At 42.9% G+C, this 23,859-nt stretch overlaps 4 protein-coding genes and 1 pseudogene across 6 annotated transcripts; 1 reads left to right on the plus strand and 4 right to left on the minus strand.

Moving 5' to 3' along the window:
- Positions 1-26: 26 nt before the first annotated feature.
- On the minus strand, positions 27-4,462 carry LOC108875240 (E3 ubiquitin/ISG15 ligase TRIM25). 2 transcript variants are annotated; one of them, XM_018664009.2, is made up of 8 exons: positions 4,326-4,462; positions 3,019-3,056; positions 1,839-2,554; positions 1,660-1,755; positions 1,099-1,344; positions 861-1,014; positions 691-756; positions 27-606 (listed from the first exon to the last, which is right to left on the minus strand). In XM_018664009.2, exons 3-8 carry the CDS (start codon positions 2,442-2,444, stop codon positions 77-79), a joined length of 1,698 nt encoding a protein of 565 aa, XP_018519525.1. In that variant the 5' UTR covers positions 2,445-2,554; positions 3,019-3,056; positions 4,326-4,462; the 3' UTR covers positions 27-76. The 2 variants fall into 2 exon arrangements, with proteins under 2 accessions (XP_018519525.1, XP_018519526.1); XM_018664010.2 differs by lacking the exon at positions 3,019-3,056.
- On the minus strand, positions 3,666-6,329 carry LOC108875241 (E3 ubiquitin/ISG15 ligase TRIM25-like; annotated as a pseudogene).
- A 143-nt stretch (positions 6,330-6,472) lies between these two features.
- On the plus strand, positions 6,473-8,204 carry tmem17 (transmembrane protein 17). Its single transcript, XM_018664011.2, has 5 exons — positions 6,473-6,741; positions 6,920-7,023; positions 7,498-7,611; positions 7,717-7,860; positions 7,965-8,204. Exons 1-5 carry the CDS (start codon positions 6,627-6,629, stop codon positions 8,040-8,042), a joined length of 555 nt encoding a protein of 184 aa, XP_018519527.1. The 5' UTR covers positions 6,473-6,626; the 3' UTR covers positions 8,043-8,204.
- Positions 8,205-8,303: 99 nt separating this feature from the next.
- On the minus strand, positions 8,304-15,825 carry agbl2 (AGBL carboxypeptidase 2). Its single transcript, XM_018664007.2, is given in 24 exon segments — positions 8,304-8,768; positions 8,947-9,088; positions 9,265-9,491; positions 9,579-9,609; positions 9,689-9,764; positions 9,766-9,842; positions 10,124-10,220; positions 10,412-10,510; positions 10,609-10,689; positions 10,797-10,892; positions 10,972-11,050; positions 11,165-11,277; positions 11,398-11,498; positions 11,582-11,708; positions 11,963-12,122; positions 12,330-12,472; positions 12,624-13,025; positions 13,454-13,709; positions 13,837-13,987; positions 14,081-14,188; positions 14,284-14,457; positions 14,824-14,953; positions 15,311-15,494; positions 15,704-15,825. Coding segments are annotated over 23 exon segments (3,132 nt in total). The 5' UTR covers positions 15,347-15,494; positions 15,704-15,825; the 3' UTR covers positions 8,304-8,542.
- Positions 15,826-16,007: 182 nt separating this feature from the next.
- On the minus strand, positions 16,008-23,720 carry fnbp4 (formin binding protein 4). Of its 2 annotated transcripts, none has more exons than XM_018664110.2 (17): positions 23,505-23,720; positions 22,875-22,952; positions 22,656-22,786; positions 21,722-21,896; positions 21,333-21,480; positions 21,090-21,192; positions 20,638-20,982; positions 20,289-20,481; positions 20,048-20,133; positions 19,803-19,907; positions 19,345-19,478; positions 18,148-18,317; positions 17,738-18,033; positions 17,482-17,599; positions 17,028-17,221; positions 16,706-16,863; positions 16,008-16,527 (listed from the first exon to the last, which is right to left on the minus strand). In XM_018664110.2, exons 1-17 carry the CDS (start codon positions 23,626-23,628, stop codon positions 16,440-16,442), a joined length of 2,646 nt encoding a protein of 881 aa, XP_018519626.1. In that variant the 5' UTR covers positions 23,629-23,720; the 3' UTR covers positions 16,008-16,439. The 2 variants fall into 2 exon arrangements, with proteins under 2 accessions (XP_018519626.1, XP_018519625.1); XM_018664109.2 differs by having other exon boundaries at positions 19,994-20,133.
- Positions 23,721-23,859: the final 139 nt, after the last annotated feature.

Genomic DNA, 23,859 nt, shown 5'->3' on the forward strand with positions numbered 1-23,859 from the left:
GAAAAAGACAAATATTTTCTATCTTGATTCTTGATCAAAAATATTCTCACTAACCAGTGTATGTCGCTGGTCTGGCTCAGATGTTGCATATTTTCAGAGTTGCACCCAAATCAACAGAAAACCCAGGATAGACTGGTTCAGTGAAGGTGGTCTGGGTCTGGTGCAGCAGTGTCAACCTGTCAGTATCAGAAATGCTGTAGAAATCCAGCAATCCTGCTTTATAATTGAGGTGCACACCTACTCTGCAGGAGCGAGCCGGAGGAATTTGTCCTCGGTGCAGATTATTGTGCCAGAATGTGCAGCCAGAGGGAGAGCACATTAATTTCCAGGACACACGATTGTGGCCAAAACAGCAGTCTCTCCCTGAACCCTTTCTTTCAATCCCCTTGTACGACACTGCCACCTCAACGATGCCACCATCCCACTCCACCTCCCAGTAGTGGTCAACCTCAAGGCCCTGTTTGCACAGAGCCTGGTGATAGAAGGTGAATCTGTCAGGGTGATCAGGGTGAGCCTGGTCCCTCTCACCCCACGATATCTCTCTGTTACTCTTAGACAAGCAAAGACATGCTGCAACTGTGTAGGGATCCACCTCCACTTTGGAGCCTGTAAGGGAAGATCATAAACTCATTCAGCCTTTGTGTCTGTTTGTGCTGATATTCGTGCAAAGTAACTTAACATCATGCTTACTTTTGTATTTGGTCAAAAGGTATTTTCTTGACTTTATTCCCTCTTGCAGTGTGGGTATTTTTAACACTGTGATGAAAAGAAAAGACACAGATCGTTCTCTTTACACATTTACAGTTAATAGGCTAATGATACCAGACAAATTATAAGGTTTCCAGATTGGTCATACTTACACACACTGTCTCCAGAACGAGTGGATAATTCCTTCTTTTCTTTGTTGCACATGTTTTTCAGTTTATCTTTCTGTGTAGAGGCAAAGTCTGTCAGTGTTTCAGGTCTTTCATGTGAGTATTGGGATGCAGGCAAGTCACCCAGGGCCTGGAAACCCTGCACAAGGCAAACAAATACAAAACATTACAGTACGCACTTACAAGGACTCTAAAACTACAGTACCACAAAGCACGTCATCACCTGAAGGAACTGAATGGGATCCTCTGTCAGTGAAAGCTGGTTGAGTTTGTCTTCTCTCCTCCTCAGAGCAAACACTTCACGCTGCAGTTGCCCGAGGCGGCTGTTGGTCCAGTCCACTCCAGCTTTCTCTGCTTCTCCGAATTTCTCCCGCATCTCAGAGCACTTCCTCTCCATGGAACGGACATATGAACGGATGTGTTCAGCGCACAGCCGCTCAAAGTCGTCACACGCCTCCCATGCAGCTTCCTTTTGGAAAACACGCACTGTGACTGATGACATTTAGGGTTACAGCACATTTACAATCCTTTAATGAAATATGAGTAACCTTTTTTTCTAGCATCTTGGTCTAGGCATGTGGATTTGGGATAACACATCCATTTGGCCTAACACAGTTTACCCTCCATACCCACATCCATTTCCTCTAAAGGTTATCTTGGACACCTTTGTTTGAAAGGACAGCAGTTAACCCAAAGTATGCACTTTGATTATCTTGTATTACCAGTTGAAGAATAAAGAAATGTATTGTTGTATTAAAGAAAAAGGCTATTTATTTACACTCACTCTGATATAGGCAGCAGTGCCCCTCAGTTCTTCCATTTTCATCTCTGAATTTAGCACTCTTTGTTCAATTTCCTTTTTAGTCCTCTCCAGTTTTTTCTGTCAAAACACAAATTCAAAACCTCAGTGACAATAAAAGGACGGACAACAAATGACCTCTGCATGGGGTTGAGCCAAATTACCTCCATCTCACACTTTTCTGCTGCAACTGCCACAGTGTCATGGCCTTTGTGTCCATCCATCGCACACATCAGACATATGAACTGCCGATCAGTGCGACAGTAAATCTCCAGAAGTTTGTCATGGCGGCCACAGATGCTCTCTTTGATCCTGGCTGAGGCTGGAATCAGCCTGTGTCTTTTCAGCGGGGGAACCTCAAAATGAGGCTGCAGATGTGTCTCACAGTAAGAGGCCAAACACACGCAACAGAACTTGGAAGCCTTTCGTTTTCTCCCTGTACAGGCGTCACACTGCACATCCCCAGGTGCAGCATAGGTGTCATCATCATCATCATCATCAGCAGCAGCAGCAGCAGCAGTACTTTGGCTCGTCCTCCTCCTGTGTTCTTCCAACAGGCCAGCCAGAAGCGTGTTCCTCTTCAGATCAGGCCTCGGGCAGAAAGTTTCTCTGCACTGGGGACAGCTGAAATTCCTTCCCCCATTATTGTTTTTATCCCAAAAGATATTGATGCATGTTAAACAGTAACTGTGTCCACATGCAGTCGTCACTGGATCGTCCAGTAACTGTAAACATATGGAGCAGTCAAACAGTTCTTGATTGTAAGCCATTTTCTTCCTCTCACACTGACGGAGTTAGTTTCAGTTTCGCTGAAAGAGGAGTGGCTTGTTGGCAGCTTGTTCTCAGTGGGAAGGCACTCATGTTTACTGTTCAGACAGGTCTGTGTATGGGAGACAAAGTGCACAAACCTATTATTAGAGTCAAACATGACCTACATTTGGAAGTTTTGAATTCTACTTGTATCAAAAATATTGGAGGAACTGGAGCATGGAGGTTCATTCTTTACATTTGAATCAATATGTGGAGCAAAATAACCTGAATACACAGTCCACTCACTAGCTTTCTCAGAGCTTTCAAGTCTATTTCATGATCTTTTTCAGCAAATACGCCTGCCTCAAGTGTCAGCCTGGGATAGAGTTATGAAATGTCAGTCACGTGATGACAAATGGAGACAGTAATCCACTCTTTCGTTTCAAAGGTGGTGGTCTTTGGCAGCAAATGTTCACAGCCTATTTGATTTTTTGTCATCCATTCACTGAAAAAGGTATTAAGTGATTTATGCTTTAAAATGATTCAAAGCTGGCTTTCAAGGGGCTATATGTAAGTTTTTACTTGTTTACTTACCAGTACAGAGGAAACTGAAAACGTCATTCTTTCTCCAGCTGTGGAAAGCAACACCAATGTTAACTTTGTTTTGCTTCTGTTTATATCACTTCTTTTCTTCTGTTGAAGTTAGCATGTTAACCAGCTAGCCCTAGTCTGTGCCATCCCATGATACCACTTTGTGATGGTTAGTCACTGTAGTGTTGAGTCTGGCCTCAGTCCAACATGAGCAGATGAAGAGGAAGCAAGCTCCAGAGGGTGTATTCTAACCTCTTTCCTTGTAAATCTCTTGGTTAGTAAACAGCTGTTAATGGTAACACTGACTAGGAACTGAGAGCAAAAACCTACCTTTAACAAATATTTTCATCTTAACAATGAATGAAATGATGACGAGTATGAGATCACTTATATATGAACCCACAGAGAATTTACTTGAGTCTGGTCCCCTCAGCTCAGCAGAGAATTTTTGCATCTTTCACTTGTTTTGGTTTTACAAACTGCATCGCCACTGTCTTGGTTCACTCTCACTGCTCTTATGAATTTAATTCCCATTGCACCATTATGCGTTAACATAAAAATAATCATTTAACACACATTGGATGTTTTAAAATATATTAATAGTAAACACATTCCTATGTGACAGAAGTCAGACTTCTGTTAGCTATGAGGACTTTTCAACATTTTTATTTGGGTTTACAGTAAAAATTGATTCATTACAGGATTATACATTTATATCATTAATAAAAGTAACTTCAAAATACACATCACATCTTGTACCATTATCATCTTCAGTCTTTTCCTTTCATTTTAAAGAAAACAATCAAAGCTCTAACTATAATGAGCCATAATCAACAAACAATACTTTCAGAGTTAACAACTGTTTTAGCACTGGTATTTAACTAATGTCCTTGTCCTAATACTTTACTCAAGGAACTCTTCACACTCTACTTTGGTGTGAGTATCTTAACAGAGGCACCTCTGGAGACCATGAACCCAGGGTACAGAGGTTTGGAGAATGTGGTCTGAGCTCTGTGAAGGAGCGTCATTTGACCAGAATCAGACACGCTGTAGAAGGACAGGCTTCCAGCCTTATGGTTCAGATACACTCCCACAGTAGAGGAGCGGGGCTCAGATATTTTAGTTTGGATTTCATCGTGCCAAAAGGTGCAACCAGAATTTGAAAGTGAGATGCACCAGGACTGGTCTGTGTATCCAAAGCAGCTTTCTACCAGCTCTGCCCCTTTGTAGCACACAGCAACCTCAACCCTGGGCCCCCTCCATTCAACCTCCCAGTAGCAAACCCCAGATAAACCTTCAGTGCACAATACCTGATCATATTTGGTAAATCTCTCTGGGTGGGGTGAGTGCCGCTGCGCTTTTTTAATCCAGGTTACCTTGCTGTTTCCTTCTGAAAGCATTACATTTTCAAATGCTGTGTTGGGATCCAAACTGAGGTGGCAGGAATCTGAAATGCAGAATATCAGATTATTCAGCGTGACTAGTGAGGAATATTAGGAGGAATGTATTTCATCCAGATATGTTAATCCCAAAATACAGTGAGAACTCACACAGGAGAAACACTTGTCTTGTCTTAGGATCTGGATCAGCTTGAACTAAAAACAGAGAACATACAAATATCTGCATCCTTAGAAAAATGGCTATTTATACGATCACATGTACTTCCAAGAAAAAAAACAAAAAAATATTTTAATCAAGGTGTTTTCTTACTTGTCTCAGATATTTCTGCAATAGCTGTCGCTATGTTTTCCATTTTGTCTCTCAAATCAGAGATGGCCTTAGTCACAAAGTCAAAAGATGTGTTTAGGTGGATGTTGAAATCTGAGGACACATCAGGTTCTGGATGGTCAAAAATGGAATGGCTGCTCTACAAACATTTAAAAACAGAAATACAACATAAGTTTAAGTCATAACCACCAAATTATATGATCTGTTAATTTTGTGTCTGTGAACCTGGAGGAAATGAATGTGATCCTCGGTGAGGGACAGCTGCTTCAGCTGATCCTCTCCCTTTCTCAGTTCACAGATCTCCTCTCTCCAGCCGACCCACAAGTGCCTCAGCTTGGCCCGTCCGCCGCCTTCTCTTGAATTCTGATCACCTCCTTCACAGCACATCGCCTTTTGTCCGCCATCTGGACGATCTCAGCGTAAGCTTTCTCATTCTGATCTACTGCTGCGTCTCCAGCACACTGACAGCAGAAAGACAGTGGAAATAATGTCTACTGTAATGTTACTGTAAAGGAAATTGATATAAGACGTGTGCATTACATGTCAGCACAAGACAGTTCACCTTAAGTGCTTTCATTTTCTGTCTCAGCTGTCGCAGTTGTTTCTCTTTCTCCTGTACTCCCTGCTGGTATCTTTGTTTTTTCTTTCCAAATTGTTTCTGAAAATAAAATCATACTGTTAACCCCTTTGGTCACTGTTGATTTGCAGCACAGTTTACACGACAGATATGTAACATACAGTAATAAACCACACAGTATAATGTTTCTAGTAGAAAACACCCTTTAGAGCTACTTGGAAACAGCAACATGATATACTGAATAACATAATAACTGAAGACTCACAAGTACAAACTGTTTCCAAAAATAAATACTCTTACTTGTCTCTCTTTCCTCTCTGCTGCAGCTGAGACAGTGTCGTGACCTTTATGATCATCCATCACACAAAGCAGACAGATGCACTGGCCATCACTGCGACAGTAAACTTCCAGCAGCTTGTCGTGTTTAGAGCAGATCTTATCTTGCATGGAAGCTGAAACTTCCACCAGCTTGTGCCTTTTGAAAGCAGCAGACTCATAATGAGGCTGCACATGAGTGGCACAGTAAGAGGCCAGACACACCAGGCAAGACTTGACAGCTTTCAACTTTCTCCCATTGCAGAAATCGCACTCCACATCCCCTGGGGTGACTTCATCCTTCACAGGAGGGGTTTGTTGTCCTGCCCTTGACATTTTCCCCATCAAATCTGCCAGCACTGTGTTCTTGTTCAGCAGAGGTCTTGGGATGAAGGTGTGTCTACACTGGGGACAGCTGTAAACACCACTCTGGTCCTCCCTGTCCCAGTAGGTATTCACGCAGTCCATACAGTAGCTGTGGCCACAGTGGAGGGTCACTGGACTCTTCAGTACATCCAAGCATATGGAGCATGACAGGGGATCTGGCTCAGAGCTCTCTGCCATTTTCTTCTCAGAACTCTTTAAGTTTCGTTTTCTTTGAAACCAAAAGAGAGAAAGAGGAGAGAGAGATGGGAGTGACTTCTCTTATTGTGTTAAGGGTAATATTGCCTCACAAATACATCTGACAGAGCTCCTTTCATAATACATTTTATAAATGTATTGAGAGCTTGTGTCACACTTTCAAGTTCGTTTGTGATACGTTTCGTCACATTTAAATTTTCTAAGGGAAGAAAGCGAGGAGACAGTTTAGGAAACGAGGAAATCAGCGGATGGTTTTCATGCGAGATTTGAGCAGCGCGCGAGAGTTCTTTGGTATCCAAGGAGACGACGGCAGCGTTCGGTATCTTTACGGGTAGGAAGGGGCGGTGGAGTTTGTGTGTGTGTTCTTTCCTGTGGTGATGCTTGTGTTTTGCAGAGACCATTTTACACGATGGACCTGCCGGAGACGATCAGAAAACGTTTAGAAGACTTCTCTCGGAACGTGTTGTTCGACCAGAGTCGGACTCAGCCTCTCTCAAAGGAGAATGACGCGTTTTTGCCACACGGTAACTTCAACTCAAAACACAGCTAACGTGATTAGCTTTTATGTTAACGTTGCTAACTAGCGACAGGAGCGGTTGTGCGGGGCTCTGTTTGTCTCAAGCGTCGGTGTATAGTAGCTGTTGCTGAAATTGGGTTGTTTATTCAACCAATGTATCATTGTCTGTTGTCTGTCTGTTTCAGACAAGCGGGTTCTGTCAAGTCTCCAGCTCCAGATGTCTCTGTACTTTAACATGTGGTTCTTCCCCTGGTGGTGGATCAGTGAAATTGTAATGCTGCACCTTAAGGTAAGACAAACAGAATGTGCATAGTTGCCTGAACAACTGCTTATGGTTAATCTCAAAATAAACAATCGGGGAGTGTGAAACCATGAACATCAGGGCCCTGTCAATTTCCATAATTAAGATCAAGACAGGTTTGTCTGTTAGTTCAGGTAAGAGTTCACAGTGTCTCTCGAACAGATGAACCTAATTCTGTTTCAACAAAAAGACAAATTATATCAGCATATTTTAAAATACGTACAACATTTAAATCCAAACCTTATCACTAGCCAGGAGAAAAGTATCAGTTATCCAAAACACTAGTGACATTTATGATATTAAAACAAAGCTGATGCAAGTGACCTGAACTAATTTTTACTGTCAGGATTAGACCTGAAAGCAAGTGAGGATTTTTCCTACTATAAAAGCCTATTTGAATTAATCACATTTAAGAAAACTTAGCTCATTTATCTGCATTGCTGTGATTGTCATTTCTTGCAGTATCCTGCCTTGCCAGACTACTACAAGTTCATCCTTGTGACTGTTCTCATCGTGATGACTCTGATCGAGGCCATTAGACTTTATCTCGGTTATGCTGGGAATCTGCAAGAAAAGGTTGATGTAGAAACACAACACACTCACACATAACAGGAGCATATTAATTCCAGTGAGTACAAGGGCCCAAGATTGTCATTCATATCAGCTTTGTGTCTGTGGAAGGTCCCAGAGTTGGCTGGATTTTGGCTGCTGAGCATCCTGCTGCAGTTTCCACTGATCCTGTTTCAGCTGTTTAATGAAGCCATTCTCATACAGCCGCTGGAGAGAGGCGTTCACATAGTTCTTGCTATATTCATACTCACACAGGTATGATTACATTCCTCTTAAAAACTGTTGTTGCTCTGCTATTTCTAATCAGAACATTGCTGATTTAAATGTTTTTCTTAAAATGTTTTCCCTGAATGATCCAGGCCCTCTCTGGTTTTGTGGCGCTCCGAGACATGGTCAGACACACAGAAAGCCAATTTCATCTCCGACAGTTTGACTGACTTGTGAGGCTCTGACTTCCCTGCCATATCTGGACACACCAGGACACATCCTTACTTAACACCTCCCAGACTCCGACTCCCAGAGACTGACAACAAAAATTATCTATCACTTTTTGTATTAAACGCAGCACCTGGGATGTTTGCTGCCCACGGCTGATTATTGATTATGAGAGAAAAACACTTTTATTTTTTGTATTTTATTCACATTACATGGGATTGTATTGTTGAGTTTGTAGAGTTGAAATAAATCAAATCTACCTAACACATAGCCTGTGTATCATTTATTAGGCAGCTAGGGCACTGCATCATAGTCTTTGTGGTGGTGTGTTCTGAAAATCCAAGTTTAAACATTTGTCATCAGTAAATCTTATCTTTACCAATGTCAACACTCAGCAGAAAACACATTAGCATTGTAATTAACGTTGTGCAAAAAATCAGTCATACCGTTTACATGGATTTTATCAAATTTTAAAGGGGACGTTATAATTAAACATGGCGTCCTACAGTGGGGCAGACTGTGATGGTCTTGCGACCATTGCATCTTGTGGGGCCATACTTATTTGGCTCTCTCTTCCAGAGTGATAGTGCCTGATGCCCTTTGCCTGAGGCATACTGAGGGTGTCACTCTGTGGATGTGGAACGTCCATCTTCATGAGGCCTGAAGGCTTTGACACAGGAGGTAAAACACCTAAATGCATTTTGTCCTCCAAAGTCTCTTTGTACAGACTGAGGAAAATGAAAAAACATATGGGACAAAGAAGACTTTTGAAAGACCATAGAAATGGGGTAAAATGCTCAATGCTTGTTTCATCATCACTGAACAAAGGCTGTCATGTGATCATAAATGTTTAACATCAGGGCTTGTGTCCCAAACTTTGAACTGCAATAGCAAAAGTGAATTTACCTTTTTCCTCTTGGGTCTGTGGCCCTTAGCACAGGCACAAATACATTACTGTGTGATTCAGTTTCTCTCAGGGGGATGTCAGGGGTGAGAGCTCTCTGGTTCTGCTCTCCAAGTGTTATACATCTCAACAGTGACAAGCCCACTGAAAAAAATGACAAGATCAGAGAGGAGCAAGAGGTGAAGTTAGTGATCATTTAGAAAAAGGTATGATTTCAGTAATAGTGGGAAAGAAGCATTCTCATGTAGCTGTATCCTCACAAAAAACTAAATCTCAGTATAAACTGTAGCATAATATATTTGAACATATGAAAGAACAACCTCCTGAGAGATCATCCTCCTGTTCCTCGTTCTGTCGTTTGGTCTTGGTTACATCTGCGTGTGAGGTGGAGGAATTCTCAGGCAAAAAGTAACGGTCTGAGACCCGTAAAGAATTTCTGTCTCTATAAATATACCGGCCATTGAATGTGTCATTGGTGAAACTTGACAGCAGACGCTTTGTTGGAATAATGTCTGGAACCATCTTCATACATATGGATGAAGGAGACCTGCCACAGACATAACATTTAGTGAACCTGATCATACCTCAGCATGTAGTTATCTGCCAACTGTTTAATAAGAACTGTGAGGTTTACCTGTGGGGTGCTGTAAGGGAAGGTGGCAGCCCTGAAAAAGGGAGAAAAAATTTACTCCAAAAGAGCTACAATTTGAGGCAGGCTCAAACTGACTGTACATGTGGACAAACCTCTGCAGACTTTGTAAGAGATGTAGGACTGGCGTGGGTAGTGATGATGTCGTTGGTTGGGATGCATGAAATTCGAGTGAAGGTGGAATGAGAGCACTCAGGTGCAGCAGCTGAGAGGAGCACCGCCACTGTCCCGTATCCCTCCCCGGCTCATCTGTGAAAACACACTGTTCACTGCTACACAAGACCTGTCCTGATACATTGATGGTTTAAAAATGTCAGGGCTTCCCCTGCAGTAGACTGTCTACACACCGGACAATGCAATACTTAAAATATTTCATGAGTCTACTCCAAACCTCCTGCATATTTAGAGGTCAAGAGGCAACCTGATTTTAACTATGACCTACAAAATATGGTACTAAATTAATGGCAGTGGTGAATTAAGACACTGAGAACATGAGGATAAAAAGGCTGAGCTTCCAAAATAAATGTTACCCATGTGAGGTGATGCAACTGTGTATGTCCCGAGATGTGGACATGGTTTTGCCCTGCGATGCACGTACGCAGCCCTCATGTTTTCCATGCAGTCGTCCTAAAGCACAGAAAACATCACATGGGAAATACATAATAAAGTTAAAATTATAGACTGAGTTCTGTTCTGTCCTTATGGTATGACAAGAACTTTGTCTATTAAATATTAGTTGAACTGAGTGTGTGAATGCATGTTTACAGCTGACCAATAATGTGTCAGCATCATGATTTTGTGATGTGGACCATCTTTACCTTGACAGGCTCGCAGCCCTGCCACAGAGTCACCTGACTGACCTCCCCAGGGTGAGTGGTGGGAGGAGGGATCACAGCTTTTTTTATCAGACCGTGTACCTTCACAAAGGAAGAAATATCAACAGCAACATCTCAGGGAATCTCACTTTACTTTATCTGGCTGACTCCATCTCCTAGACTCACATTCTGTTTCATACCTGCCATTTTCTCCTGTGTCTTCCAACAGGCCTCTCTGGGACGCTCTCTTTAACTGTGGTCTCATGCGGAAGGTTGGACTCCTGCAAAGACGTCTTGTTTAAAGTCAGTAATGCATTAATCAGACTCAGACTGCATTCATTACTGGATCATTTAGTCTCATAATATTTTTGATGCTGCTTTGCAAGACCTTTGGTTGTGAGTTGCTCTTCACTCTGTCTGGTCGTAGCCTGTTCCTCTCTTTATGGGTCCTTAAGCGTTTCTTTTTCTTCTTGACTGAACTTTGCTGTGGAGGAGAGCAACAGTATGTGGTAACTGATACAAAAGAAGACATGTAAAAACAGTATCCTGTTGTGTCAGTATACCTCTGGATGGACAGTGTGTGGCTGGTTCAGTAAATGAACTGGGAGTCCGTCTGAATCTGAACTATTTGAACCACTGGTGCTGCAAAGGCAAACCAGAAATATTCACATTTAAGCTGAATGAGAGCACATTTTAAACCTGTCCCATTTCACCCATGTATAAGAAAATGACAATAATGATAAATTTCTGTATCACCTTGTTTCCAGGTCAGACATTGAGAAGTTACAGTCAGTGCCCAAATCTTTGCCCAGCCGTTCTCTGGCCTCCTTTCTCAACAGAGCTGCCAGCTCTGTCAGACAGTAAGTGGTCTGAAATAAAAAGCACAGAGGAAAACAATTGGGGAAAAAAATTGGCACACACACTTTTAAATACCAGAGTAAAAAACTTAAACTGACAAAGACATAAAGACATGAGGTTTCATCTTTCACCTTTGCTGGATCAGGGTCACAGTAGTCCAGCAGGGTGTCACAAAAATAAAAGCCCAGGGACTTCAGGTCTCGAGTAATAAAATGTGTTCCTCTCCTGTCGCCTGGCAGTTAAACAAATGATACATCTTCATACAAGAGCAAGCTTATGTACATAAACACACACATTCGGAAAATCTAAACTCACCCAGAGTGGAGCCTCCAAAGCTGGCTTCCATAGTGTAGCTGTTTCTGATGCCAAGCCTCCACATGGCGATTCGTCCTGTTCCCTCTTTGCTCTTTTGCACCCGGAATTTACAGCTCTTGAAGGAGAACTGAGGAGCACAGTATAGTTTAGATGTTGTAGCTCAATTCTGAAAGTTTCCACTGATAGATACCAAGGAACAGACACTGCCTCTGAAATGTGGTAGTGGTGTTGTGTGTAACAGATCGGTGACCGTTGAATAAACATGATGTCCAGTCCACTAGGAGTTTGTAGGCTAAATAAAACAAGAATATATCAGGCCAGAAGTAATAAATATAGAAATTCTAATTATACAGTTAATTATTTTATTCTACTGTATTTTACCTTGTTACTGGTGTTCTTGCTCATCATGAATGGAAAGACTCTCTCATGAAGCTTCAGAGAGGAATCGCCACGGTTGTTACAACCGTACATGAAGACATTGTTTTTGCGGTTGTGGCCGTGAAAGTCACAGTAAAGAACAACATCCTTCTCGGCCATCAGCCTGGAGAAAATGCAACACAACAGGGCGAAAGAATTTTGTTCAGAATCGATTGTAGTTTGTCAGTTTTCCAAAAAGACAGTTCCACAAATCTACACTCAGTAGAGCTTTGTATGTAACTCCAAAGATCAGTGGATATCAGTTAATATGAAACCACTCTCAAACAATGATCTTGTGTTTGTTTGTTTGTTCATGCACATGTCTCTTTACCTTTCCACCATGTTTTGAGTGTGCCACACAGAGGGAAAGGAATCTCTGAGCAGCGTCTTGTAATTTCTGTTGAGGTCCCGGGCTGCCAGAGAGCAGCGGTAATTCCCCACCACCACACCATCTGGGTTCAGCATTGGCACCACCTGCAGCACATTAGAAAAACCAGTGTTTGATAGAAGTATGTAGCATTACACCATACAGTTAATTCCAACACAACCTCATCATTCTGTCCACTCACCATCTACTTTATAAAAAAGTAATTATCATGATAATAATGAGCTTGAGGTCCCTCACCTTAAAAACAAAGAAGTCCCTGAGTAGCTGAGCATCTTCTGAGTCTCCGAGCAGGAAGTCCAGCAAACCCTCCATCATCCAGGACCCGTTGGTTTCTCCAGGGTGCACTCGGGCCGTCACCACCACAGCCTTCTTGAACCTGTCCTCCACCCTGCCAAGCCCTCGAGACGTTATTGTCAGCACATACACGGCGTTCCCAGCGAGGCTGTGGCACAGCACCCGCAGTTTACAGTATGACGCGACTGCCGGGTTGGAAGAAATACGCTTCAGGTAGCGCTGCAGGTGTGAATAGGTGTAGGGGTAGCAGTGGGCCAGGTAACAGGTGTCAGAGTCATAAGGGAACTGGAGAGTCCAGGTGAGCGAGTACAGGACAATGGTGTCGCTGTTGTTGTCTTTCGTATTCTAAAAGGAGACAGAGACAATGGTTTTCAAGAGAGTTCATGGGAGCAAATTGTAATTTTAATATTGAGCAGTCATGTTCTGGTGTGCTTTTTTTTTTACAATTCTGGGATCATCACAGACATTTGTGCATGGTGCTGCTGACCACCTACCAAAGCACACTTTAAGTTTTGGCTTTATTTCAGTTTATGGCACTGAAGTACAAAAATCAACTTGGAATTTTAACTTCTGATTTTAACTCCATTTATTTCATACGTGATGAAGCGTGGCTCCTTAAATCAAATTTTCTTCCAATTCAAATGAAGCAGGGTTGAAAATTTCTGCAAATCCAGTTTCATTCTATACTCACATAAACTGAAAATGACTGACTAAAGCTAGTCAATATGCCATTTTTGAATTTTCCAAAAGCGTTTTCCACAAGGTTCACCTACCTGATTGCAGTTACGGTAGTATCTGATATTGGAGCCGGTGCGTTGCCATCCAATGCCTTTCTCCACGGCAGCCCTCTCAGAATAGAGGAGTGGTCTCATACCCAGAGAATACAGACTGCTGCTCTTCATCAAGTTGACTATAGTGAAGCGGTAGGTCACGCCAGCTGTCATGTTCCTGACCCTGAAGTAGAACCACTGTGTGTGCTTTCTGGTGTACAAGTCTGTGCGCAGGGTGAGCTCATATTCATAAACACCCCTGAAAAGGGAAGACATCCGAGTAGAAACAGAGAGGGAGAATAACTGAACCTAGAGCCACAGGGATGAAAATATAATTGTTGAAATGCTGCAGTATCTGATCAGTAGATTACTCTGCAGAGACTCACACTTGCACGGCTTTCTGAAGGTTCCCACTCTCAAAGCGCGACTCGAACTCGAGGGTGAACTCTGTCCGATTGATGTCATGACAAGTTGCACTCTTAATGGGTCCCCTGCTGCCTCCAACACGAGAGCAGGTGAAATAGGGGTGTGTAGTGGCTTCAAGGAGTGAGAACAAGCGGAAAAGAGTGAATATTGTGAGGACACAGCTTTCAATAAAAAATGAAAAAACAAAAACTTGCTTGTTTTTACCGTGGTCAATGCAGTACACCACTTTCCCTCTCTCCTTTCCAGCTGGCATCGGTGTCCTCTCACGTCCTGTGGGCTGATAAAAAGGCTCTGGTTCTGGGGGGTCCCACTCTACAACACATGCTCTCCTGGCGTCATTATATGTTAACATTGATAGGCATGCCAGGAACGCACCTGGTAGTATAAAAGGTTTACATCAAAATCACCTATGTGATGAATGACGTCGCTGATGACCTCACACTCTATGGGCCACCGGGGTTGGGAGGCCGATGGGAAGTTGACCAGGTTCAGCGGTGCCCTGAGACTCAAAGTAGGTCTGCCACCTTCAAAACCTATGAGCAGCTGCCTGGTCCGCAAAGTCTGACTGAGGTTTAGAGACACTGAATGGGAACATGAGTCACACTTTCAGTAAATGTGCATTTTCCATCAGGTCAAACCCACACCCCCCACCCCGCCTCATGTAGACCAAGCAAGCTGAAAAGGGATTATGCTGCACTTGATTGCTTTAATTATCTCATTCACAAAAGAGCTCTTGTTTAATATATAATGATCCAGAATCACAGATGAGGCACCACATATTCACTCAGTGTTGAACAGACCTCCTTCCCAACACAACCTATTCTATTAGCTACACACATTTGTTACTTTAACAATGTCACACCCATTTCAGCAAGTTAGGCTGTATACAGTCTACAAAATATGCATACAGTATGTTATCCAACGCATCTTATGTAAAAACAACTTACACTGTCTCCTCCTCGCTAACTCCTCCTTGTCCTCCTCGGTATTGGAGTCATTGGCGTCCAGTTTATCTAACTGGTGGGTATTCCACCAGTTCCTGATAGCAGAGACAGCTTTGGTTGATGGTTTCTCTGCCTGATGGGAAAGATGTAAGTCATCAGTGTTGTATCTTTGTTACCAAACTGAATCAGACATGTACTGGCTTGATCCCTGTATCAGGAATATGATAGTGAATTATGTTACTATCATGAGCCAAAGTGACAAAGACAAATCTGGTCCTATGGCACATTCATTACAAATGTAGGTAGACAAATAATAACAGATCAGGCTTTTCAGACATACCTACTCTGTTGCTAATTTGAAAAGAACTATAAGTAACATACCACTAATCAATGAAAAGTTGGGCCACGTGTATGGTCTCAAATAAAATTCTCAATGAATTCACACAGGGAGACAAAAAAAAAAAAACGAGCCAGATTCAACCAAACTTACATGTGCGGGGCTCTGGGAGGAATCACCCACAGGCATTTTCAGCTGTTCTTCTGCTGAAAGGGAAATGTCGCGAAATCCTGTTTTCTTTCGCCATTCAGTTTGTTCAGTATGTTTTAACTGCGACTCTCGTAGTTAACCCGAACATAAATACAGCTGCACAACGTCCGTCCTCGGCACCGGTTTCCTAGTTTTATTGCAAGAATGCAGGGTGTTATATTCAGGTCTGTCACTTCTTGTGGGGGTTCGGTCGCCCAGTGTTACAACATTAATGCGTGATGACTGGCTTTCTCCTGTTGCTAACATTATCATTAGCTTCTTCAACTGACTCCTACCACCACGCTGTTGTCAACCTGTGCAGCGACACGTGTTTTTCCACGTCTAACGGCCACTTACCTCGATTGCATTTAAATAATTTTCCACTGAAAAGAAAAACACTTAAAAAAGACCGAGACACAAACTCGGTGGCCACTACAAGTGGAACAATCTTTCTCGAAGTACGCGACGCCACCACGCAACGGGCTGCATCAACAACACTGCGGTTGCCATGGAGACGCCGTACTATTGAAAGAGCCCAAGACTCAGGAAATGCTTCACATAAATCACGATTTGCATCAAAATGTTGGCATGCATTTAAGACTTTTGCTTTTACAGCATGTTAAAAATACAGAGCGTGAAACAAAACAAGCAAAGACAAGGCTTTTGGAAAAAAAACGTTTAATAACTTTTTTACAAAATATACAAGTTCAGTGACATTCCCTCCCCGCTCCAAAAACATGGCTTAACCCATTATACATTGTATGTACACAGTTGTAAAAATGCTCAATAAAATAGACAGTCCCTCCAAACAACCTGTGGTGGTCATCTACATGGTGGTGCAACTAGTGAACTCAAGACATTTGGCACATTTACAATTGTGGCTACAAAAACAACAAAAAGGACATTCAAACCCCTCTGGTGAATGGCCTGCCATGTAAGGGCCTTTAAATGTCTCCATCATGAACAAGGAAACTGGTAGAAAAAGTTCACAGATTATTGAATGAAACTTAAACTGGGGAAGGATGACCTCATGGTAGTGGTAGGAGTGGATTTAAAAAACACGGAGTGGGCAGTGTATGACCCAGGCCAGATGTTACGTGCTGTTCATCTTCCGTTTCTTCAGTCGCTCCCGCCAGTCTTCAGGGAGAGCCTCAAAGTTGGCGTTCTTAGACGCTTTTCCTCTGAGAAAATAAAAACAGTGCAACAATTACGGTAGGGTTACTTAGATGGAATAAAACAAGAGAACCTGGAGGTGAATATCAGTGGTGGACAGTATGTGCAAAATTCATTTTTTGTTTAAATTTTTTTTTAGGATGATTGGGGAAAAAAAAGGTGCTTGGACATTGTATAAAAACATACGTCACAAGCTGCTGTTGCTTCCACTCCTCGATACTCTTCTTGTTAAGCTGGTCTCTGTCCTCATCGCTGGAGCTGCTCTTCTCTTCCTCATCCAACTCTTTCTGGATGCTCTGCCACTTCTTCACCAGAGAGGGCATTTTGGTCTTACTCTTCTTCGACTGCAGAATGAAAGAAAAGGAAAATATTCACTGCAAGTTAGTTTGTGTGTAGTGTTTACACACTGGATTACAAGGACAGCTTTACTGTGTAGACAAAATTTTCTTCAAACATATCTACTACTCTCTTTTAACACTTAATGCAAAATGTGAACTCCAATACTAACCTTGTCCTTTTTTATTTTCTTGGTCTTATCTGTGGGCAGAGCTTTGGCTCCAGGAGCTTCAAAGGGTGGCTGGGATGGTGGCAGTGGTGGTTGAGGAGGTAGGGCTGGGACAGGTGGGAGTGGAGGTTCACAAGGAACTAAAGGGGCAGTGACAGCTGGCACACCCCAGTAGGCAGTTGCTGACATTAGAGGAGCTGCAGACAAAAGAGAAACCTTACTGTTATTACTATTAATGTTATCTCTTAATGCAGTTGCTTGTTTGAATTTCCACTCCTAACTTTAGTACTAACTTAATGAGGTGTTACACTGCCATACTTTTCTAGGTCTAAACAGTGTTTAAGGTGGACTGCTCTCCTTTTGGTTCAGTGGATGTGTAGTAATGCAGTTAACACAGATGATAAAATTAGTAAAAATGCCTATCATACACTGCAGATGTGTAGTGATATCTGTTTACCTGCACTGGCAGCAGGCTGGGTGTAGAGAATGGGACTGCTGCCAATAGTAATGGCTTTATTCAGCTGACCAGCTTTACGTTTCTGACCCTTCCCCAGGGGACCAGATGACTCTGCGATCTGTGTGAGTGATAAGAAATACAATAAAAGTTCAAAAGCTGCTTTGCTTTACTTTTGTGAATTTATACATGTGACATAGTTGGGTACAATATTAACAGGAGCGCACTAGCTGAAGAAGACACTTGACTACGACAGTACCTTCATGCCGGCAGTGCCTGGAGGTACAGGAGGCCTTCCACTGCCATCTTCCTCAGTTCCAGGGGCCGGAGGCTCCCCGTCATTATCATCATCCATCTCCATCTCCACCTCCATGATTTCGCCATCACTGTCAGGAGGGGGAGGAGGAGGGGGAGGGGAGCCAGGAGGGAGAGGAGGAGGTGGTGGGTAGTTGGAGGGAGGAGGTGGACTGTCAGGAAGAGGAGGTTGGGATGGGGACCAGAATGCACTGGGCTGAGGGGGTGCTGGTGGAGCAGCTGCAGCGTAAGTAGCAGATCCTGTTTTGTTTTTTTTTTTAAAAAGGTAACAACATGACATGTTAGTGACAGCTGCATTTTGTTACATTAGTATGCCATAAAAGATGAGAGCAGCAGCAGTTGTAATTAACTGACCTGTGACTCCACCAGTAGATGTAGATGATGTTTTATTGTCCCCTTGGCTGGAAGTCTGTGTCAGGGTACCTTGGCTGCCTTTCAGGTCCTCCTCCTTGTCTTCCTCTGTTGGAAAATCCCACTGGGAGGTACCAGTCCGGTCCTTCACATAGAAATACCGCCTGTGCTCTCTAAAGAGTGGGACAACAGAGATAGAGGGCAAGAGTCTCAACGACTGGCCTCGCAACTGGCTGAGTGGCATGATACCCTGGGACAGTGGGGCAAGAGAGTGGACATAATGACCACAGTAAAAGGCAGGGGTGATGGTTTGGACGGCAACTTTAGCCATCCAGAAGAAGGGCCCAATTAGTGTGGGGTTATGAATGTGGACAGGGAACCCACCTTGCTCTCAAAAACAAATAAAGCAAAACAAATCATCTCAAGGTCCTGAAAGTAGCATTCAGCAGCTCACACCATGGTTGTCACATTTGTTCCGTTTTAGACAACCATTCCCACCCAGACACAGGAAGACGCCAGGGAGGAAGCATCATCAACAACATCATCATCATCATCATCATCATCATCATCAACAACAACCATAGGTCAGAAAATAACAAGCACACCATCAACTCGTTTCACATCAGAAAGAAGAAAATAAAAAAACAGGAAAACATATGAAATAGAGTTGGTCTGACCTGCTGGATTCCCGTCATTGCTCCATCTTCACCTTTTATTTGATGCGTGACACTCGTCGCTTCCAGGGCATCACTCTGTCTGCATTGCATTCTGGGGGTTGTAGTCCTGTAAAGTGCAAAGCTTTCCCACGCAACCAACCTTGCTACCGTACCCCACCCCCTCCCAAAATTCTCCACTGACTGGACCCATAATCAGTCTACCACTGCCCTCATAACAAAGGGCTTAAAAGTCTGTTATAGGGACAGGGAGTCCTCTCTGTGGCAGGTATATTTTACAGGAAGCAGGCTGGCCCAGAGTGGATGCTCCCTTATCAGTGCGTGCAAGGCAGAGTGCCAGGATTGCATCACAGAAACCTGAAGAGTCTGTTTCTGGTAAGTATTTTTAATCCATTCCAACTGGTTAAGCTTCTCCCCAAGTCATGTTACAAAGTCTGCAACCTCGGCAGTGAAGGGGGTGTAGTCACACGGTAAGATTTTTGGGGGACGAGGGAGTTTAGAGATGTGAAAGGTAAGGAGCGCGTACCTGTCCCAGTGGCAGGACCAGCCTTTAGGGGTGGCGTTAAGTTCGTAATATTTTATGTGTTCGGCAGCTTCCTGCAGCCTGCGGCGAAGATAGACCCCATTCAGAGCACCCTCCCTCCAGTCAGCGATCCGTGTCTGGAAAGGGTGGGGGGTGAAAAAGGGGGAGACACAAGAGTGAGAAAACACAGAAAGTAGAGGAAAAGGGATAAAGAGGTAAAAAAAAAGAAAAGCAACAAGATAGATGAGTAACACAGACAAGTAATTACAGTAAGTTTCCAGAATGACACCTTGTGATGGATTATTATGGGAATTTTAAATATTAAATACTACCACATGGACTATGTGCAAAAAATGATATGATATAAAATTAACCATTAAATATTTTAAAAGTCGCACTGGGATGGCTACAAGTGGAAGCAAGGGTAATATTGCTTAGAAACTGAACAATTATCCTCTCACCTCAGTTTGTAGCAGAAGCAACTGAAAGTTTGAGATAGCTTTTTTGTTTATCCCCAGGAACTCCATCTTGCTGGTTAAGGTGTTGGCCAATTCTCCAATCTGAAACTATATATTTTTTTTCAGCATTAAAACATGTCTTAAAAACACACTGTCACAAATATTACAGTTGTTAACAGTAACATTATTGTTACCTTGAGCTCAGGCGTTTCCACTTTGAGCTCAGGCGTTTCTTGCTCTTCTTTTACCTGAGGTTTTGAAACTGTTTTCTCTTCAGAATTGTCCGTTTCCTTGTCTTCTCCTTCTGCAACAGTCTCTAGGACTTTAGAAAGTGCTACAGGACACAAGAGAGGAAACTTTAGTAAGCAGCAATCAGTTTATATATATATATATATATATATATATATATATATATATATATATATAACCACCCCACCCCTGTCGTGCATTCTGCCCTTCAGTAGAACATGTGTACACATTTGGACTCACTAGTCTCTGTGTTGTCCTGTAGGTCTGAACCTCTGCTGTTAGAGTCGGGGCTGGCAGCAGAGGGGAAAACAGTTTTCCACCGGGTTTTCTTAGGTAGAAGACCACGAGAGGCAGAGGCTTCTTGGCTCGTCTCAGAACAAGGACTGGAGCCCCCGGTGCTCCCATCACCCTCTTCAAGTGCCCGGAGCTCAGCCTGGGAGTCAAATATTGGTCAGGTTAAAACCAGGTCATCGTTGACATTAACCTTTGCCACAAATGTTGCAATGCCACAACTGTGCACTAAGAGACAACAAAGTAAATCTGCCAGTTATCAAAGTTGCGCACTCAAAAACCAGTGTTAATTCTGCACCTTTTTCCTCTCCAGAGCCAATTCAAGCTCCATTGTGTCTTCCTCTGTCTCCTCCTCAGCATCCGAGTTGTCTCCTGACTGCTTCTTGGCACTGAGATCTTTCTGGACAGTGGGGACTGAATCTGTGTCACGCAGGGGGGTAGAGGGGGACCCTGCAGGGCGTACACCCTCTCCATCAGAATCCAAACTGTTCTCCGTCTCATCTAAGCCTTTAAGTAGCCTTTTTCGCCATTTTTCTTCTGCTTCTTTGACTTCAGAGGGGATCAGGGGACCAAGCAGAGATGCAGCCACCCCACGGCGCTCCTCCTCTTCACTTGTGAGTCCTACAACGCTCTCAATTACCTCCTTTTTCACCAAACATGAGAGTGATATGTTAAAACTCAAAATAACAATCCCTAAGCACCAAAGAATCAAGCAGATTCACATTTATGTCAGACTTGAATGAAACTTACCTTGACTTTGGTCTCTTTCACTGACGTCGGGACTGCAGCAGATGCAGCACTTTCCTCTGTGTAATAACCTGCATGGGCTGTGCCATTGCCATTAACACTGGAGCTAAAAAGAAAATAACATAATACACAATGTAATTTCTGTACTGGGGACAAAACCAAGAAAACGGAAAACAGTTATTTTGTTTGACTTCAAGGGTGGTAGATGTCAATACCCTGTCCTGTTTCTTTGTCAGTCACTCCTACCTGTTGGTGTACTGCTCCAGGCTTTGCACCTGATCAGCTAGATAGTGTGGCAGCTCCCAGGACACCTCGTTCGTCACAGTGTTCCAGTAGTAGTAACAACCAGAGTTCTCGTCCCATACCTCCTGCCAGTCTCCCATCTCTACACCCACTGCAAAAAAAAAAAAAAAAAAAAAAAAAAAAAACATATTCATGAGATGCCAAACAAAGGATGATTTTTTAGGTGATATATTTCTCTCTGCCCACAAAAAGCCCATCATAATTTAGGGCAAATGCAATTATTATGCAATTGCTTTATTAAGTTTATTGATTATTGAGCTCATTTTTGAGTCCTTTGCACAGGAGACAACGCAACATGCACATTTGGCCGTAAATATAGTGCAGACACTTACCTCCAGCTAGTGAGTACTGAGTATTGTACTCAAACTCTGTGCTTTGTTGATTCTGCCCTTCACTGGCAGCTGGCTGCTGAGTATTAACCTCAGGTTTGGGTGGGGCGGTAGTTGGGACTGAAGGATGAGCTGTTGCATCATCTGAACTTGGCTGAGTGGTGATTGCATCGATTTCCTGTTGTGGGAAAAATGGCAATAGGAATTAATACTTTTGACAAAAACACATTTGCAGCCCCAAGAATGAACAATACTATTCGAAGCACTAGTCTTTACATAAATAATTTAACTTATTAATGAAAAACTACGCCCAAGTTAGAGAGGTACAGAAACCTGATTCTAAATTGGGAAAACCAAAACCTGCAGTCCACTTTGTACTCTAAACTGCTTGCCACCTATAATTATACAAGATGGATTATGCCCACAGATCTAATTACAAGCTCTTTTCAGTTCAAAACTACACTATACTGCCACAGCTCATCTGGTCCAGTTTCTCATCCTGGTAATATTCAAAAACACTTAGTAGAATATTAATTTTTGAATAATCCACTGTCCTCTCTCTGTCCCAAGTACTTCTACATTTGTTTTGTTGTGTTTCAAGATTGCTCTACGACTGGTCAGATCATGTGCCATTTTATTTCAATCACACAGAGCTGAGCCAGGAACGTGATTTCTGTACAAGTCTAAGCCTGATAAAGGTAAATACTAGTTGGTTGCACCTATATTACATGTAAGAGAACTGAGTCAGCACTGTGTTTCTTACTATTGTGAACCACACATACATACAGCCTCAAATGTAAAACATATGTCGTAAATACCAACTCACTTATCTTAAGGGTAATATTATTTGAAGATGACATCAAATCAACATAAACACCGTTTCAGAATCCAGTAATCAAATCAGGAGATTAAGGTATGAAGCAGAGTATACACTCACAGCCATGAAATTGGCCAGCGTACTATCGATGTCAGCTGACTGGTTGTGCTGAGAATTTGCGGTTGAACGCTGAGAGTCTCCAGCATCCTCTTCATCACTATCTTCATAGGCTCCAAGCAGGGACAATCCCTCTACAAGTGGAGACAAAACAACTTAAATCAATCAAACGCCAACTTTTTCTTGTTTCCACCACTTGAGATAAACACATATTTACTTTACCTGTGGCCTTTACTGCGGGGGCCTTCATGTTTGTGCGTTTCTCCTTCAGGAATCTTTGCCCGTCACCCTCCTGCTCGTCTGCAAATAACGCCAGCCAAGAAGTTAACGTTGAGCTCCAGTTTAACTGCAGAAAGCTAACTAGCTGTACCGTTACACACACATTCAGACTGGCTAACAGTTAGAAACTAACGATATTCTCACACACACACGGGAACGGTCCTCGCAGTCATAAATAAAGCGAATAAAACGTAATGATATATACATATATATTTACATTAGTCAGGTTAACTACCTTTGAGTTAACTGGCACAGCCATTAATGTCATAAGCCTATTTTGGCAAGCCTTCAAAAACGGTTAGCTTATTAACCGCTAGCTTAGCAAGCTAGCCGCTAGCTTGTGGTCGATCCGTTAAATTAATAAATAGCGGTTTCGTTTCGACAGTTGTAGGCACTTGAATAATTCTCATTGGCAGTACATGGTGGCAGCAGATGTTAAGTAATCCGACAGCTAAATATTGCTAAGAGAATTTTTTCTTCACTAGGTGGGCCCATTCTTCACACCTCGAGCACTTAGCCTCCAGCTAGCCTGAAGCTAACCAAACCAATGAGACAACATGTTTAAAAAATTACCATCAGATCCCGAGGGTGCCTCGTCCCTCTCTCCGGCGTTCCCACCGCGGAGCCCAGGAGGTGAAAGCTGTAAGATTGTTCTCCGTCCGACCGCCCCTCCTGTGAGACGACTTTTCTTCCCCATCCCTGGTCTGAGGGCCTGCTCCCTGTCGTCACTGGCGTCGTTGTTGCTGTTCTGCTCCGCTATCTCGAGCTGCCACAAAAGAGGGAATCAACTTCCGGATCACGGGGTCATGTTTTGTGACAGCAGCTAATCGTGAGTACCAGCTAAGTTGCTAACAAGCTTAAATACCCCACGATGATTTACGTAGAAAATATCGACGTTAAAACATTTAGAGGCCAAGAATATTGTGTT

The sequence above is a fragment of the Lates calcarifer genome, linkage group LG10 (genome assembly GCF_001640805.2).
Source record: "Lates calcarifer isolate ASB-BC8 linkage group LG10, TLL_Latcal_v3, whole genome shotgun sequence".
Taxonomy (NCBI): Eukaryota; Metazoa; Chordata; class Actinopteri; family Centropomidae; genus Lates; species Lates calcarifer.

What these genes read in the sequence shown, in the direction of transcription:
- tmem17 (XM_018664011.2), top strand. Translation starts at nt 6,627, where the DNA reads ATGGACCTGCCGGAGACGATCAGAAAACGTTTAGAAGACTTCTCTCGG. An exon ending in TGACGCGTTTTTGCCACACG is followed by an intron (nt 6,742 to 6,919) that starts GTAACTTCAACT and finishes TGTCTGTTTCAG; the next exon opens with ACAAGCGGGTTCTGTCAAGT. An exon ending in CTATATTCATACTCACACAG is followed by an intron (nt 7,861 to 7,964) that starts GTATGATTACAT and finishes TGAATGATCCAG; the next exon opens with GCCCTCTCTGGTTTTGTGGC.
- fnbp4 (XM_018664109.2), bottom strand. Translation starts at nt 23,628, where the DNA reads ATGGGGAAGAAAAGTCGTCTCACAGGAGGGGCGGTCGGACGGAGAACA. An exon ending in TGAAAGAGACCAAAGTCAAG is followed by an intron (nt 20,983 to 21,089) that starts GTAAGTTTCATT and finishes TTGGTGAAAAAG; the next exon opens with GAGGTAATTGAGAGCGTTGT. An exon ending in CCAGCCTGCTGCCAGTGCAG is followed by an intron (nt 17,222 to 17,481) that starts GTAAACAGATAT and finishes TTTTGTCTGCAG; the next exon opens with CTCCTCTAATGTCAGCAACT.
- LOC108875240 (XM_018664010.2), bottom strand. Translation starts at nt 2,444, where the DNA reads ATGGCTTACAATCAAGAACTGTTTGACTGCTCCATATGTTTACAGTTA. An exon ending in CAGAAAAGTGTGAGATGGAG is followed by an intron (nt 1,756 to 1,838) that starts GTAATTTGGCTC and finishes GTGTTTTGACAG; the next exon opens with AAAAAACTGGAGAGGACTAA. An exon ending in GCACTGCTGCCTATATCAGA is followed by an intron (nt 1,345 to 1,659) that starts GTGAGTGTAAAT and finishes GTTTTCCAAAAG; the next exon opens with GAAGCTGCATGGGAGGCGTG.